We start from the raw sequence: 12975 nt of genomic DNA on the forward strand, positions 1-12975 counted from the left end.
CCCCTCCCAAAGGTACATTCTATGGAAAAACACCAAAGAAAACATCAGGATAAATCTCTCAGGCTGGAAAAACAGCTGAGTCCCCCAAATAGCATACCCCAGCCAGGCATTTCCAAAGGATAGCATGCTGATCATTCACTGGCTCTCCAGGGAATGATGGCGATAAAGAGGGGCAGCATCAGTCCTTGGGGACACCAATAATTCCTTAACTGCTGGGGCATCTCCACCCAGGGAGCACACAGCCACCTCTTTTGCTGCGCAGGATCCAGAGAAAAAAATACCTTTTTTTTTTCCTTTCTGTTTATTTTCAAGCTCTAAAAGGGGTATTACAAAGAAGAGACAGGAAAAATAACAACCAGAAAGCTGTTTTCACATGGTAGTGACAGCATCCCTTCAAGATGGAGAGGGTTGATGGCCGAGGAGGCAGAGGCACGGGTGCAAGGACATGATGCACATGGGGCTCCCTTGCCACAGGAAAGCTGCTCACTGGCAAGCTGGAAATCCATGGTACCAGCTCAGACCCAGTCACTTGCTTTGTGAACCCTATGTCAACCTGCTCTTCATCTTCCACACGTATGGACCCCAAATAAGCAATAAAACTCCCATTTAAAGATGGGAGCCAAGGGATGGGGTACAGGCTGCAAGTTGGGCGCCTGTGAAGCTGGACAAGATTTTGCTCTCCAAACAAACAGAAACCAGCTTTTTTCAGAAAATAAAATCTGTGTGTGACCTTCCCCAAACAGAGCTTTTAAGTCCCTTCACCACGGAGTTTCAGCAGAAGCAATGTGGGTCCTCACCCTTAGCCCAGCTCTGCAGCACAACCCCTTCGGCCACAGGCAAGAAGTCACCAGGAGAGAAAGCCAATTCCCTCCCACCAGTGAGCACCCATGGGTGGGTGAGCCCCAAGGTGCCACATCCCCACCAGCCAGCCCTGGGCTCCCGCTGCCCACTGTGCCCATGCCTCAGTGCTGCCCTGCACGCTCGGGGCTGGTGCCAGGGCAGCGCAGCACCGTCACGTGCTGGATACAACTGGAGGCAGCACTGCAGCATACGAGGAGCATGTCCCACAGCCCAACTGACCTCAGAGCACCTGGGGTGCTGTGCTGACAGCAAACACAAAGCCAAGGGAGCTGTCTACAGAAACCTCCCAAGAGCCAAGAGTTTTAATTTATTATTTTTCTCTTGCTGTTTAAAAGCTGTTTGTTCCACATGCAGTGGTCCCACAGCATTCTGCCACTCCTGCTCTGTCCCTGAGTGTACCCAGGGTGGTGGGACAGGATTCATTTTTCTTTGTGTGGCGCTTCCTGCTTCCACGATCACATAAACTGTAACAAGCTTTACAAGAAAACACTGGCAAGTCCCAAGGTATGGCAGCAACCTTTTTCTGCGTGGGCCAAGGTCAGAAGGTTCTCCCTTCCTCTCCTCCTCTATCATACATGTCCTTCAGCCTCTTCCTCTTCAGCACCAGTAGTTTTCAGTCCTTTTTCACAAGCTGTCTTCTCTGCTGCTTTTTCCACCCCGGTTTTGCTAGCTGCTTCCTGCCAAACAGCAAATAAAGCACACTGAGTCGGAGAAGGAAGTAGCAGGCAGTTATCAGTGATATTGGGCATAGGCACAAGCAGATGAGCCTGGAAGGTCAGGCAAAATTGTCCCCCACAAGCTCCCCCAGGCCCACTGGGCACTGCAGCTTACACCAGTGTCCTGTTTTCTTTGACTCAGTGGTTGGTGGAGGTTTTGGGCACTGCAGCTTACACCAGTTCTTTGACTCAGTGGTTGGTGGAGGTTAAACCTCATCAGATCAGCCAGCTTTTGGAAAAAGTATGGGACCCCTGGGAATGATATGACCCATCTTGACAGGAGCAAGGCACTGACATGTAGTGAGCCTGGACAGATGGATGCAGGGGAACAGAAGAGAGGGACAAGGAGATAAGGTAGTAGTGTCAGAGAGCAGATACAGGACTGAGCCATAGGTACAGCCCACACACCCAGACGCTGGTGTAGCAATGTACACCTGTCTGCAGGTGCATCTTGTACACCCAGCCATCAGTGTAGCATATACACCTGGTTGTGGGCAGTCTGTCCACTCAGCTGTGGGTGCAGCCTGTCCAGTGGGTGTAGGAGAGCACCAAGGCACAGTGAAGCCATATGCCTTCTCCAGCAGCGACTGTCCCCATCACAGCTGGCCACACAAGCCAACCACGGTGCCAGCAGCTGGCCAGGGCAGCTCTGCTCCCTGACTGAACCAGTTGCCACAGCACACTACTCCTCAGGGTCTGCATCGGTCACTTATTCCACCGCCTCAACCTCCAGGCGCTGGTTCAGAGGAAATCGTACTAAAAATGACCCGCACAGATGGCTTGAAAAGCCACGTCCTCTCTCATTACAGTACACCGGGTTTTGTTTAGACAATTTTGGATGAGAGCCTGTTATGAGACAGTGATCTCTCTGTAAGAGCAGAGGAGCAGGCTATTGCCTTACCAGCTTCAGGAAATCCATACTATCATGTCTCAAAATACCCTTAGTCTCGCCAGAGATGGAGTGACATTTCTTTTTACTGGTGGCCCGGAGTTCAACAGTCACTAGCTGGAAATAGCAAAATTAAATACCAATGCCAACCCTGTTATCAGCCCCTGGGAGCTTGCACTGCCAGTACTTTTATTGACTACTGAGCATCTGATGGCAGCCTCTGCATGAGAGACCAAGAAGTAAAACACCTCTCCCCATTGCAGCCGGCTCTATGCCTCCATCCTCAACCTGATCTGTAACTTAATTGGGCATAACCCATCTCTTCTCATCACAAACCTGATGAGCATCCCTCAGCACAGACTGCTAGATGGCCAAAAATGGGCAACACGCACCTTTGCATCCCTCTCTGCAAACTTTGTGAACATGTTGGCATAGATCCTTCGGTCCCGCTCATTGTGCTCCTTTGTCTTCTTCTGGCACAGAGAGATCTGGGATTTCGCTGCTTTGTTCTGTGGATTCACTTCCAGCACTTTCAGAAAGTCACATTTTGCCAGCTCAAACTCATTCATCAATAATCTGGCTTCGCCCCTTCGGTACAAACCCTTCTCGTTGTCCTGGTCCAGTCCCAGTGCCTACAAACACACAAGTACCCACTAACATCTCAGGCCTTCCCCAGAAGATACCCTGTAATTGAAGCCTCATTAAACTTGGCAAAATTAGGGCAAGGTGGCTTCAAGTCTCCAGAGCACTTGCATCTTGCTCAATAAAAATTGCCTCATCTCCATCAGCAGTTGGCAGGTCATTAACATAGTTTTGCTTAAAACACCCCTGAGTGTGGCAGAGTCAGTGGGAGACAAACCCACAGTCAATATCAGGTGTCGACACTATACCTGAGCCCTTTTGTCTCTGTTTTAGCAACGATATTATTTTCCTTTAGTAAAAGCCATATATGCACCTCACAGGTGATTTACCTTTTAGATTAAGACAGCTAGCTTAACTAGCTTTCCCATATGCAAGATGCTTAAAACTAAGCCTTCTATAAAAGAATTCAGAGTTCCCTCACACAGACATGGTCGAAGCTCTTTTAGGACTGGCAAAGTGCTCTCCCACCCCTCAAAAGACTTGGAAATCCACTGCAGCTCCACAGAGCCTGCCCCTGTCATACCCAGAGCAGCACTGGGTGTGCCCAGACCCAAGCCTGGGCAGATCCAAACAGCGTCCCAAGGTCGTCAGTCCACACAGATCCATTCACATGGACCTGGCTTTGGAAGAAAAGCTGCTGTAAATGCATGCCCAGGTGGATTTTGAACCCCAAAAGGCAATTTTGATCCTGCAGTCTCTGAGCACACAGCATCCATGGAGACCTCGAGGTGCAGAAGTGATGCCATTACCCCGCTGCTGTTTGGAAAGTGCATCTTATACAAAATGAAATTTTAAAAAGCCCCAAACTCCCACTGAAAACTTGCAGAAGAGAATGCTCCATCTCCCAGCTCATGCACCTCTACCTTATCGCAGCACTCGACAGCTTTGGCGTACTCTCGCAGCTTCAGGTAGCACATGGCCAGGTTGAGAAAAGCAGCCAGGAGGAAGGAGTCGGAGGCTTTTGACTCTTTTTCAGACAAGCCATACTCCATTTCCAGCCAGGACACAATCTTGCCATACTGAATCACTGCCTGTAGGTACTTGCCTTCCTGGGATGGAGCAAAGAAGAGGCTCAAGGAACCTGAGCAACAATACTCGGTCTGCTCCCAGAACATCCTGTGAACAGTTTACAAGTGTAATGTGGTATACTCAATAAATAATAAAAGGAGGACACCAAACAGTTACAAACACAGCAGGTTTGGGAAAAGCTGAGTCAAAGTAGTGAAGAGCACTGGGATGTCCCAACCAGGAAGGGGAATGTGAATCCCCTCAGCATTAGCCCCAGCCTGTGAAGGGTTCAATCTGCTGTCCCGCTCTGCAGGGAACGCATGTGGCCAGTGCAATGCTGGAGAAGGAGGAGATACCTCAGGGAGCATCAGGGAGTGGGAAAAAAAAGAGAGGTAGGGCAGGACTAGCCTTCCCCAGCACTGTCTGGGAGCACATGGTTTCTCTGACACTGAAGGCAGCAAAGTCGTGTATCCAATGTCACCCCGAATTAATTTCCAGCTCCTTTTCCTCCGCCTCTGCCATCCCCAAGTTCACAAACCTTGAAGTACATTGTGCCCTTCTCCTTGACAATGGCAGCCTGCTCCAGCTTCTCTTTAGTGTCCATCTCCCACGACTCCTTGGCCTGCAAAGGAACGCTTGGAGCACTCCTCCCAGCAGAGCAGAGCAGCCCCCCAAGCAGGACCATGCCGTGCTCTGGGACAGTGGCTTCCCACGCAGGGCTCGGCAGGGCCCTACCGCAGAGCACGGAGCCTGCCCTGCTCCTGCTCCAGCCAGGGCGACGGCATGGGAAGGACACCCATCAAGGGATGGCACAGCCACATCTCCCCATCCCACAGGCTTCTCCTGCATCCCATCCCTGGCCTCCTCACAGGCACAGCCGAGCTAGCTAGCTGGAAGCACCAGCTTTTATCTGTGCAGCCCAGGGGGAGAAAAAGGAGGGGAAAAAGGAAGAGAAAAAGAAAAAAAGGAGGGATAAAGGAGGGGAAAAAGGAAGGGGAAAAGGAGGGAGAAAAGAAAGGTAAAAGGGAGGGAAAATAAACTGAAAAGAAAAATAAAGTACAAAAGGACAAGGCTAGGAATAATTAAGAGACCCAGCCTTGGACCCCAGCCACAAGAATAAAACAAATCAACAGAGAAAAACACATTAAGAACACAAAGCTGCTTGGTGATGTCTCCACTTCAGCAGGGTCGGGGCTGCAGACACGCCAGGGATAAAGGCTAGATGCTACACAGGGCCTGATATTCCCACAGCCTGGGGAAGGACCAGTGCATCTATGCTCTCACCTTCTCGAAGCTTTTCAGCGTCACCTCGTATACCAGCTCCGCGTTGGCCTGGATGCCATATTTTGGCTTCCCTGCCTCGCCAAAGCCATACCTAGAGGGCAGAAGGAGGCAATCAGAGGAGCGGAGGAAACCCTTCATTTCAGCAGTGCTTGGCCACAAACACAGACCCAGGGTGTTGATTCTGGTTTCACACCCAAGCTCCATGCCCACAGTTTTCTAAGATTTTGGGGCCAGGATGATGTTATTCTCTACTAGCGCAGACACCTACCAATATACAACACATTATATATTGGGAATCATCCCTTCCAGCTGCATCAAAGCCATGTTTTTATGCAAGTTACTCTCCACCCCAAGGACCTGCCCTGGCAATTTCCAGGGAGACATTTTGCTTTCAGCCACTGGACTTTGATAAACCCCTTTTAACTGATTTTTTTTAAAGCATCTTGATATTCCTGCCTACATGCCACTGCTCTCTCTTGCCATCCCTGCTGGCATTGCTAACCTGAGGCTCTCCTGAAGAGTCCTATTTTCAGGATCACCATCTTCTATGAATGCTAAAACTATGCTGGAAGCCGAGACCCACACAGCATCCCTGTAACGATGCTCCTCACCGTGAGCTGAGGTAGAGGATGCAGTGCTCTCCCCTCTGCATCTTCTCCAGGGCTTTGTCGATGCCAATGGGGATGTCATGGTCTTCCCCTTCACCCACAACAAACTTCACATCTTTGCAGTCAAACCTGGTGCCACCACAGAATCCCTCCAGGTGAACTGCAGGGGGACAAGAGGAAATGAGGCAGGATCACACCTGCAGTCATCCTGCAGAGGGGGGTGGGCTCCAAAGTATCTTAGAAAGTGTTTTATAAAGCATCTCTCCCAAAATCCAGCAGTCTCCAGCCCTGGAAGAGGAAACACACAGGGCTGGGAGCAGCCAAGGACCCCTTGGTGGAGAGAGAGATGGGGAGGGCTTGGGAACATTGCTGCAAAGCAAGGCAGGCATATCTTGTCTAACCAAGGACCAAACAACAGATAAACATCGTGACTAATATGTTCCCCTTGCACTCAACTGCACGAGTCAACCCTTACTGGAACTGGATATTGCTCCTGGCATGCTGCCATGCAGTTTATCATAGCGATTACAAATCTTCTACACAGTGCTATACTGCCTTGACTTCTACCTTAAAAACAAGGCCATGTTCTCCTGCCTAGAAGAACTCAAAGTACAAGATAAACTTTTTATTTTTAATTTTCAACCAGTAACTGTGCTGTCCCAGCCCCAGACGCTGGCAGAAGTGCAGCTGGAGCAGACGCTGGGTACATGGCACATTCACCACCTGGTACTCCTGGCTGGGTTTCCACAGCAAAATTACTCTTTATTCTTTATTTATTCAATCGTGAAGACTTTCCAGCTTTGGGAACAGTTTTACGGTCTCTGCACTCTTCTTTCAGGGTACAAAGCTTACACATGCAGGAAGGGATAAAATTAAAGCAATTTCATAGGGAACTCCTACATAATGTTAAGAAAAAGCTGAAACAAACAAAAAAAAGCTTTTTAAGAGGAAAAATTCACAGTGGGCATTAATACTGCCACGACCGTACTTAAAGACTTCGCAGCCTGTAGCGACGTGAGCTTCACCTTTGCAGAGAGAGCAGGATTCAGCCGCTTAAAGGCTTCGCAGCCTGTAGCGACGTGAGCTTTACCTTTGCAGAGAGAGCAGGATTCAGCCTGAGATGCTGCGGGGCACCAAGCATCCTACCGCAGCGGCAGGAGCTGACGGTCAGGACAAGCTGAAGCAGCACCAGAAACAGCCTGGGGTGAAGGAAACCTGCCCATCTCTGCCCCATGGACACTGCCCTGCCCTGGGACCTACACAAAGTCCTCAGGATTAGATGTGTGGACCAAGCAAGACCTCAGTTCCTAGGGCAGGTCCAGTCCTTGGGCATTATACACTGCCGTAACAGAACTCAGGGATGCTCTCCCCCCCACAGGGACAGGACACCAAGCTCTGCCTCATCACTCTGCTCCTGCCACCAAAGCCACACTGGAACTTCAGTGTGGAGGAGGAGAGGATGCTCACATGCCTGCCAGCTTCCTGGGGCACATTCTGCACCGTCACTGGTGCAGTGATCACAAGGCTCAGGCTGGAGTGAGCTCACCCAGTTTGGGATGAGGCAAAAGGCAAACCCAGGGCCAACCTCTGCTTTTGCACTACTCAAAACCAAGCTGGCTATTTTCTTAGACAGGAAAAGTAGAAAATTCTGCCTAAAGTACAGGTAACCCAGCAACCCCACAGCTCCATGTCAAATCCCTGCATGTTCCTAGTGAGTATGGATCCATAATCCCTGACCCCAAAAGCATCACTACAGGTCTACCAGGTCACACATACCCTGCAGGATGTGGCAGCAGTGGGAAGATCCCACTTTACAAGATGCATAGGAAGATGCCATGCCCTTTCTTTCAAGTTTTGTTCTCTTTTAATTGCACAGAAAATACACCAGGCAAAGGGGGAAAAATCTCTGCTCGGGTTTCCAGTAGCAGGTCAGCTGGTTGCAGTCGCTCTTGGATTACAGAGAAAAAAAAAAAAGCCACTGAAGGAACATCACTCCGGTTTCAGCTCTGACTTATTGTTCTCTCGGTGCCTGCAGCGATTTTGTTTTTGAAGAGCTGAGAACAGAGTGTACTGAGTGCGGCTGGCACACGAACTTGATGTGCTGACAGCAATTTGTACTCAGATTAAAAACGGAGAAGGAGGAGGGGTGGGGGAGAAAGGTTGTAACAAAAGCTGGAATGCCAGATTTTTGACTGCAGCCCAGGTTTTAGGGACCAGAATTGTGACTTAGGGTTTGTAAAACTTAAACCTATAAAAACATTTTCAAAACTCCAGTCTGGAGATACTTGCTCCTGGAAGCATAGTTTCTTCCAGCCTAATTCCAGCACTTCCCAAATACAGATCTGAGATAAACCACCGCTGTCCCCCTGGGTCACAGCCTTGCCCCAGGGTGGGTTGCCACGTCCTCGCAGCTGCTGTGCCACCCCCTGCTCAGTGCCAACCACAGAGCTGCATTTGGAAAAAAAAAAAAAAAAGAAAAAACCCAAGCCTCTTTGCACCTAAAACATACACTGCAAGGCTGCCTGGTGCTGCTTCACCTTGTCCTCTCTCATAGGTATGTATTTAAAGGTTTCTGGGTTCTGGATGTACAGCTCCCAACAAATTAAGGGCCACAGGAGCTATAAACAGTGAAGCTGGCAGGGTTGGTGAGCTGCCAGTGGCATCAGCCCAGCATTCCCCATCTCTGCCCTGCACGGGCAGCACTGGCTCCACAGGATGGCCTGGCAGGGCATCCATCTCCATGATTCCGACCAGGCGTGTGCTCCCACTCACAGCATTTGCTCCAATAGAAACATTCATTTTAAACAGGTAAAACTGGAATAATAATCTGTGGGGCATTGGGTGTACAAGGAGCCTCTTTATTTGGCTCCTTATGTCCTTTCAGAGATCATTTCTGGCCGATGTTTTCCCCACCTCACCCTCCCATGCCATTAAAGCATCATCATGTTCCAGAAAACTTCAAGTTGCAAAAGGAACAACCACAGAGGGACCAGAGCTCTTCCCATCCTCTGGACTTGGCATGGTGCTGCCTGTAAAGTGCTCAGACCTAATCAAAATAAAAAGGAGTGCCAGATCTGTGATGATTTCAATTATATTTAGTCTCTTTGTTTGATCTTTGGAGTAGCGGAGCTGGCTTGAAGCTCAGCTTGTGGCTAGTTCCCAGCTAGGATGCTCACGGTGGGAGAGGCAGACAGTCAAATCGGAGTCAAAACCTCATTTTTCCTTAAAAGAAAGCCTCGTCAGAAGAACCAGCCATTTAAGACCACAAGCTTTATAAGCTGTCACAGCTCAGATTCAATTTCTCAGTCACTAAAGGGACTTCAGGATCTTTGTGTACAGGAGCTCTGGAGGTGAGAAAAGAAAGTGAATGCTTTCCATATGGAGCAAGCTCTGGGTCTGTGTCCGAGTGGTTCTAGGGAAGGAAAAAAACCAAAACCCAAGTCTGGCTTCCCCTGCCCAGCCCCATGAAATGTCTTCTCCAGAAATGGAGTCAGAACAGGGAGAGTCCAATGGGACCTGAGCTCCTCATCCTCCCATGTTAGCTGAGGCCACCCCGACCTCAGCAAACTCCTTGTAATAATTTCCTTCCCTGCCATCAGCAGCTCTCTGGCCATAGGAAAAGACCCGGTTCTGCAAGACATGCAATAAAACCTACCCAATATAGCACCAACATTGGAAGAAGGCGGCCAAAGAAACTGCTGAGTGCCTGTGTCATTGCCCAAAACACTTAGGAAGTGTGTGTCACCACACTGAAGGGGGAAGACCTGGCAACTGACATTTTGGAGGCAAGGCAGAACCAGGGTTTTGGGCAGACGGCACATCATAGAGTGCCTTGAACACTGCAATGGATACCTGAAATCCCATGGGAGTTTGCTTCTTCCATCCTCCCTCTGCCCACTGGCTGAGCAGCTCTGGGGTTTGCTGTTTTCCAACCAGCCTTCCAGGGTAGCAGCTCTAGTGGAGCCACTGCAGGGGCTGGCCAAGTAGAACTCAGAGGAGCATCCCTGGGTAGGCAATGCATTGCTGCTCTCCCAGCCCCTCTCCATCCCATATGGCCTCAGGATGGATCTAACTGCATTCTACCATGATGCACAGCCACCTACAGCCTATACAGTGCCAGCAGCTTCTTGCTGGGGAGAAGAAAGCAGGGCAGCTCAGGACAGGCTGATCCCTCCACCTCTCCACCAAGGGACCAGCACTCACTCTCCACGGTAGCACCTTCATTAGGGTTGGAGTAACCTTCTCCCTTCCTCTTGATCCTCCGGATTATCCCTCCATCCTCAAACAAGTCCTCACCTTTGAAGTCAAGCAGCTCAACCTAAAAAATAATAAAGAAGAAGTGGTTAGAGCTTAGGGAGAGAGGAAGAAGAGAAAAACAACAGAAAAGCTACAGAGCAGCAGTTCAACCCCTGGCTGGAGAGCCAAGCCAGCTAATTCTCCATTCAGCTGACGAGCAGAAATTGCCCATAAAATCCAGCTCCAAACCACAGCATAATACTCACGATTTATTTGAAATTGGGACACTTCCAGTACCTGAAGCATAACACAGAGTAACAGTAAAAATAGTTTATTAAGCCTGTAAGGGTACAACACGGCTGCTGCTGGAAGATGCCGTGAAAGTCATCCAGGACCAGCATGAGCAGGAGTTTCCCCTTCATTCTCTGATGGGACCAGCTCCAGCTCACAGCTTAGTCCACACTTGACTTGGAAGAAATAACCCTTAATTTAGGACAGACCCATTCCTTCTGTTTCGTCCCAGTGAGCCCTGCCCAGCAAGCACACTGTGCCAAAAACTAGGCTTTCTTGCTACCCCTCAGCACTAATCGCTTTTTTAGCACCTGGAGGCATTTCCCAGCTGCTTTCTCCTTCCTATGTACATGTTTATACCAGGAATCTGCCTGCTCCCTGCCCCAGGACCAGGGCTCTCCCCAGCTGGAGTTTTAGTCCCAGCCTCCCAGTGCACACATACATTTCTGAGAAAACCCTGGCACCAGTTTCTGGAGCAGAGGGACACGTTTCAGGAATCCAAGCTGGGTTTTTTGTTGTGGGGGTTTTTTTTTATTATTATTATTCCTGAGCTGGCTGGCAAGGCAGCAAGGGAGCAAGTGAGCTCACCCACATGCTGGCTCACCAGCATTACTTGCCTCGAAAAAGAGGGTGGCATTGGAGGGTATTTTGGGAGCACTGCCAGCAGAACCGTATGCGTACTCAGGTTTGCAGAGCAAGTAGCAGATCTCTCCCTTCTTCATGGTAGCCACCGCAATGTCCCATGCCTTGATTACCTGACCTAGGAGAGAGGCAGATATAAGGCAGGAGGGAGCAACTAGCATCCAAGAAAAAAACAGCCTGGGTGCTTCAAGGATGGCACCCCAAAAAGATTCACACTCCCAAGTCACTTAAGGCAGGTCTGATATCATCTGTATGTACCGCAACGGGGTTCCTCCCCTCCCAGGATCATCCCACTCTCCAGCATCCACAAGGACAGACATCCCCAGATCAGCTCACCCTTTCCCAGGCTGAAGATGAAGGGCTCGTTCCGATCACGGCTGGAATCAAATTTTTTACCATTAGCCAGTTTGCCTTTGTAGTGGACATAAACCTTATCCCCGATCATGGGGCACTCATCTTCACTCCCAGGTCGCTTAATGATCTGAGAAAGAGAAACTACCCATGAGCAAGGGCCATGGGACAGCTAAGGATGCATATGGAGAGGGAAGAGAGATACACACATATATGCATTTACATAAAAAAAAAATAAATGTATATATATATACACACGCTTAGACATCTCAGTGCTGCTTTAAACAAAAGGAAGGCTCAAAGTGGAGCCATTCAACTTGTCCTTCCATCAGTCCCAAAAAATAAAATCCCAAACCCGAGCCACAACAACAGAGCTGGGAGCAGAGATCTGCCTGTACTTTGCAGAGGCATCTGGATAAACACTGTGGCTCAAAACCTGAAGTGAACACAATTACGCTCACTTTCTGTCCATACACATTTTACTCGCAGGGGTGTGTCAGTTCACTACTTGCTTCTTGTCAACACTTCTTTTTTCTGAATGCTACAGCCTGGAACAAGCAGTTCTTGAGCTGAGGATGGAGCAGGGGAGGATGCTATTCTTAGAGGAAAGGTCCTATTCAGCTGAAGAAGAGCAAGTGCTGGGGAGCAGAACTATCCAGAAATGGCCCTGAATATGCAAATGGGGTTGTGGAGCAGACTGGATGACCTCAGTAATGTGCTCTTTCTAACATCTGTGAGTCACATACAAAAATGCTTTGTGGATTTACAGCTAATAATCTGATTAGGAACACAATAGCAGCGAAATTAATGGAGCAGCCTGGATCCATCGGTCACAAACAGCATTCCGTGCTTCTTTACTCCAAGTGATGCCCATCTCCTCTGCCTTTCAAATAAAAGAACTCAATCCTACAGTCCTGGAAGTAGTATGTGACCCCAAGGGCTGGGGATGCAGCCCGGTAATGTGACCATGCACCCCAAAATGGAGAAGGAAAGGCAAGACACTCTTGGCAGCCCCCCTCACCTTCAGAACCCCTCGGTCTCGAGCTGGTGTGATGTCCTCCCCGCGCTCAGTGAGAGCTGCTGCCTGCACCTCCCCTTCACTCTTGGTGGCCTCATCAGTGGTCATGGTCTCCTTGCATAAGCCCTGGACCTGGGGAGACACAGCACGTGCCCCGTCAGCCCGGCAGGACCGCAGCAGGTGGTATAAAAGGAAGGGGTTCAGCATGGAAAGGCAACACAGAGCAAGCAACTTCTCCAAAAACTAAAGCAAACCAAATACCAAAAGAATTCCAGCTATTTGGGTGGATAAAGAGAAAATTCACAGCAAGAATCTAAGAACTGAGGTTTTTTGGTCAAACTACTGGAGCACTGTGCTCCCAGTGTCACCCCACAAGGAGCCAAGTTGCCAAAAAAGCCATGTTTTTTCATCAAATACAGACCTTTCCCA

At 49.4% G+C, this 12975-nt stretch overlaps 1 protein-coding gene across 1 annotated transcript; it reads right to left on the reverse strand.

Annotated features, from left to right (window-relative positions):
- Positions 1–1183: 1183 nt before the first annotated feature.
- On the reverse strand, positions 1184–12657 carry FKBP5 (FK506 binding protein 5). Its single transcript, XM_009076371.1, has 10 exons — positions 12550–12657; positions 11514–11658; positions 11153–11295; positions 10212–10326; positions 6012–6168; positions 5401–5491; positions 4655–4738; positions 3972–4157; positions 2859–3098; positions 1184–1538 (listed from the first exon to the last, which is right to left on the reverse strand). The coding sequence occupies exons 1-10, from the start codon at positions 12652–12654 to the stop codon at positions 1431–1433; spliced, it is 1374 nt and encodes a 457-aa protein (XP_009074619.1). The 5' UTR covers positions 12655–12657; the 3' UTR covers positions 1184–1430.
- Between the last annotated feature and the right edge of the window lie 318 nt (positions 12658–12975).

Source organism: Acanthisitta chloris, unplaced genomic scaffold (assembly GCF_000695815.1).
Source record: "Acanthisitta chloris isolate BGI_N310 unplaced genomic scaffold, ASM69581v1 scaffold32356, whole genome shotgun sequence".
NCBI classification, from domain to species: Eukaryota; Metazoa; Chordata; class Aves; order Passeriformes; family Acanthisittidae; genus Acanthisitta; species Acanthisitta chloris.

What these genes read in the sequence shown, in the direction of transcription:
- FKBP5 (XM_009076371.1), bottom strand. Translation starts at nt 12,654, where the DNA reads ATGACCACTGATGAGGCCACCAAGAGTGAAGGGGAGGTGCAGGCAGCA. An exon ending in CATCTTCAGCCTGGGAAAGG is followed by an intron (nt 11,296 to 11,513) that starts GTGAGCTGATCT and finishes CCTCTCTCCTAG; the next exon opens with GTCAGGTAATCAAGGCATGG. An exon ending in TTGCAGAGAGGGATGCAAAG is followed by an intron (nt 1,539 to 2,858) that starts GTGCGTGTTGCC and finishes GCTGTTTGGCAG; the next exon opens with GAAGCAGCTAGCAAAACCGG.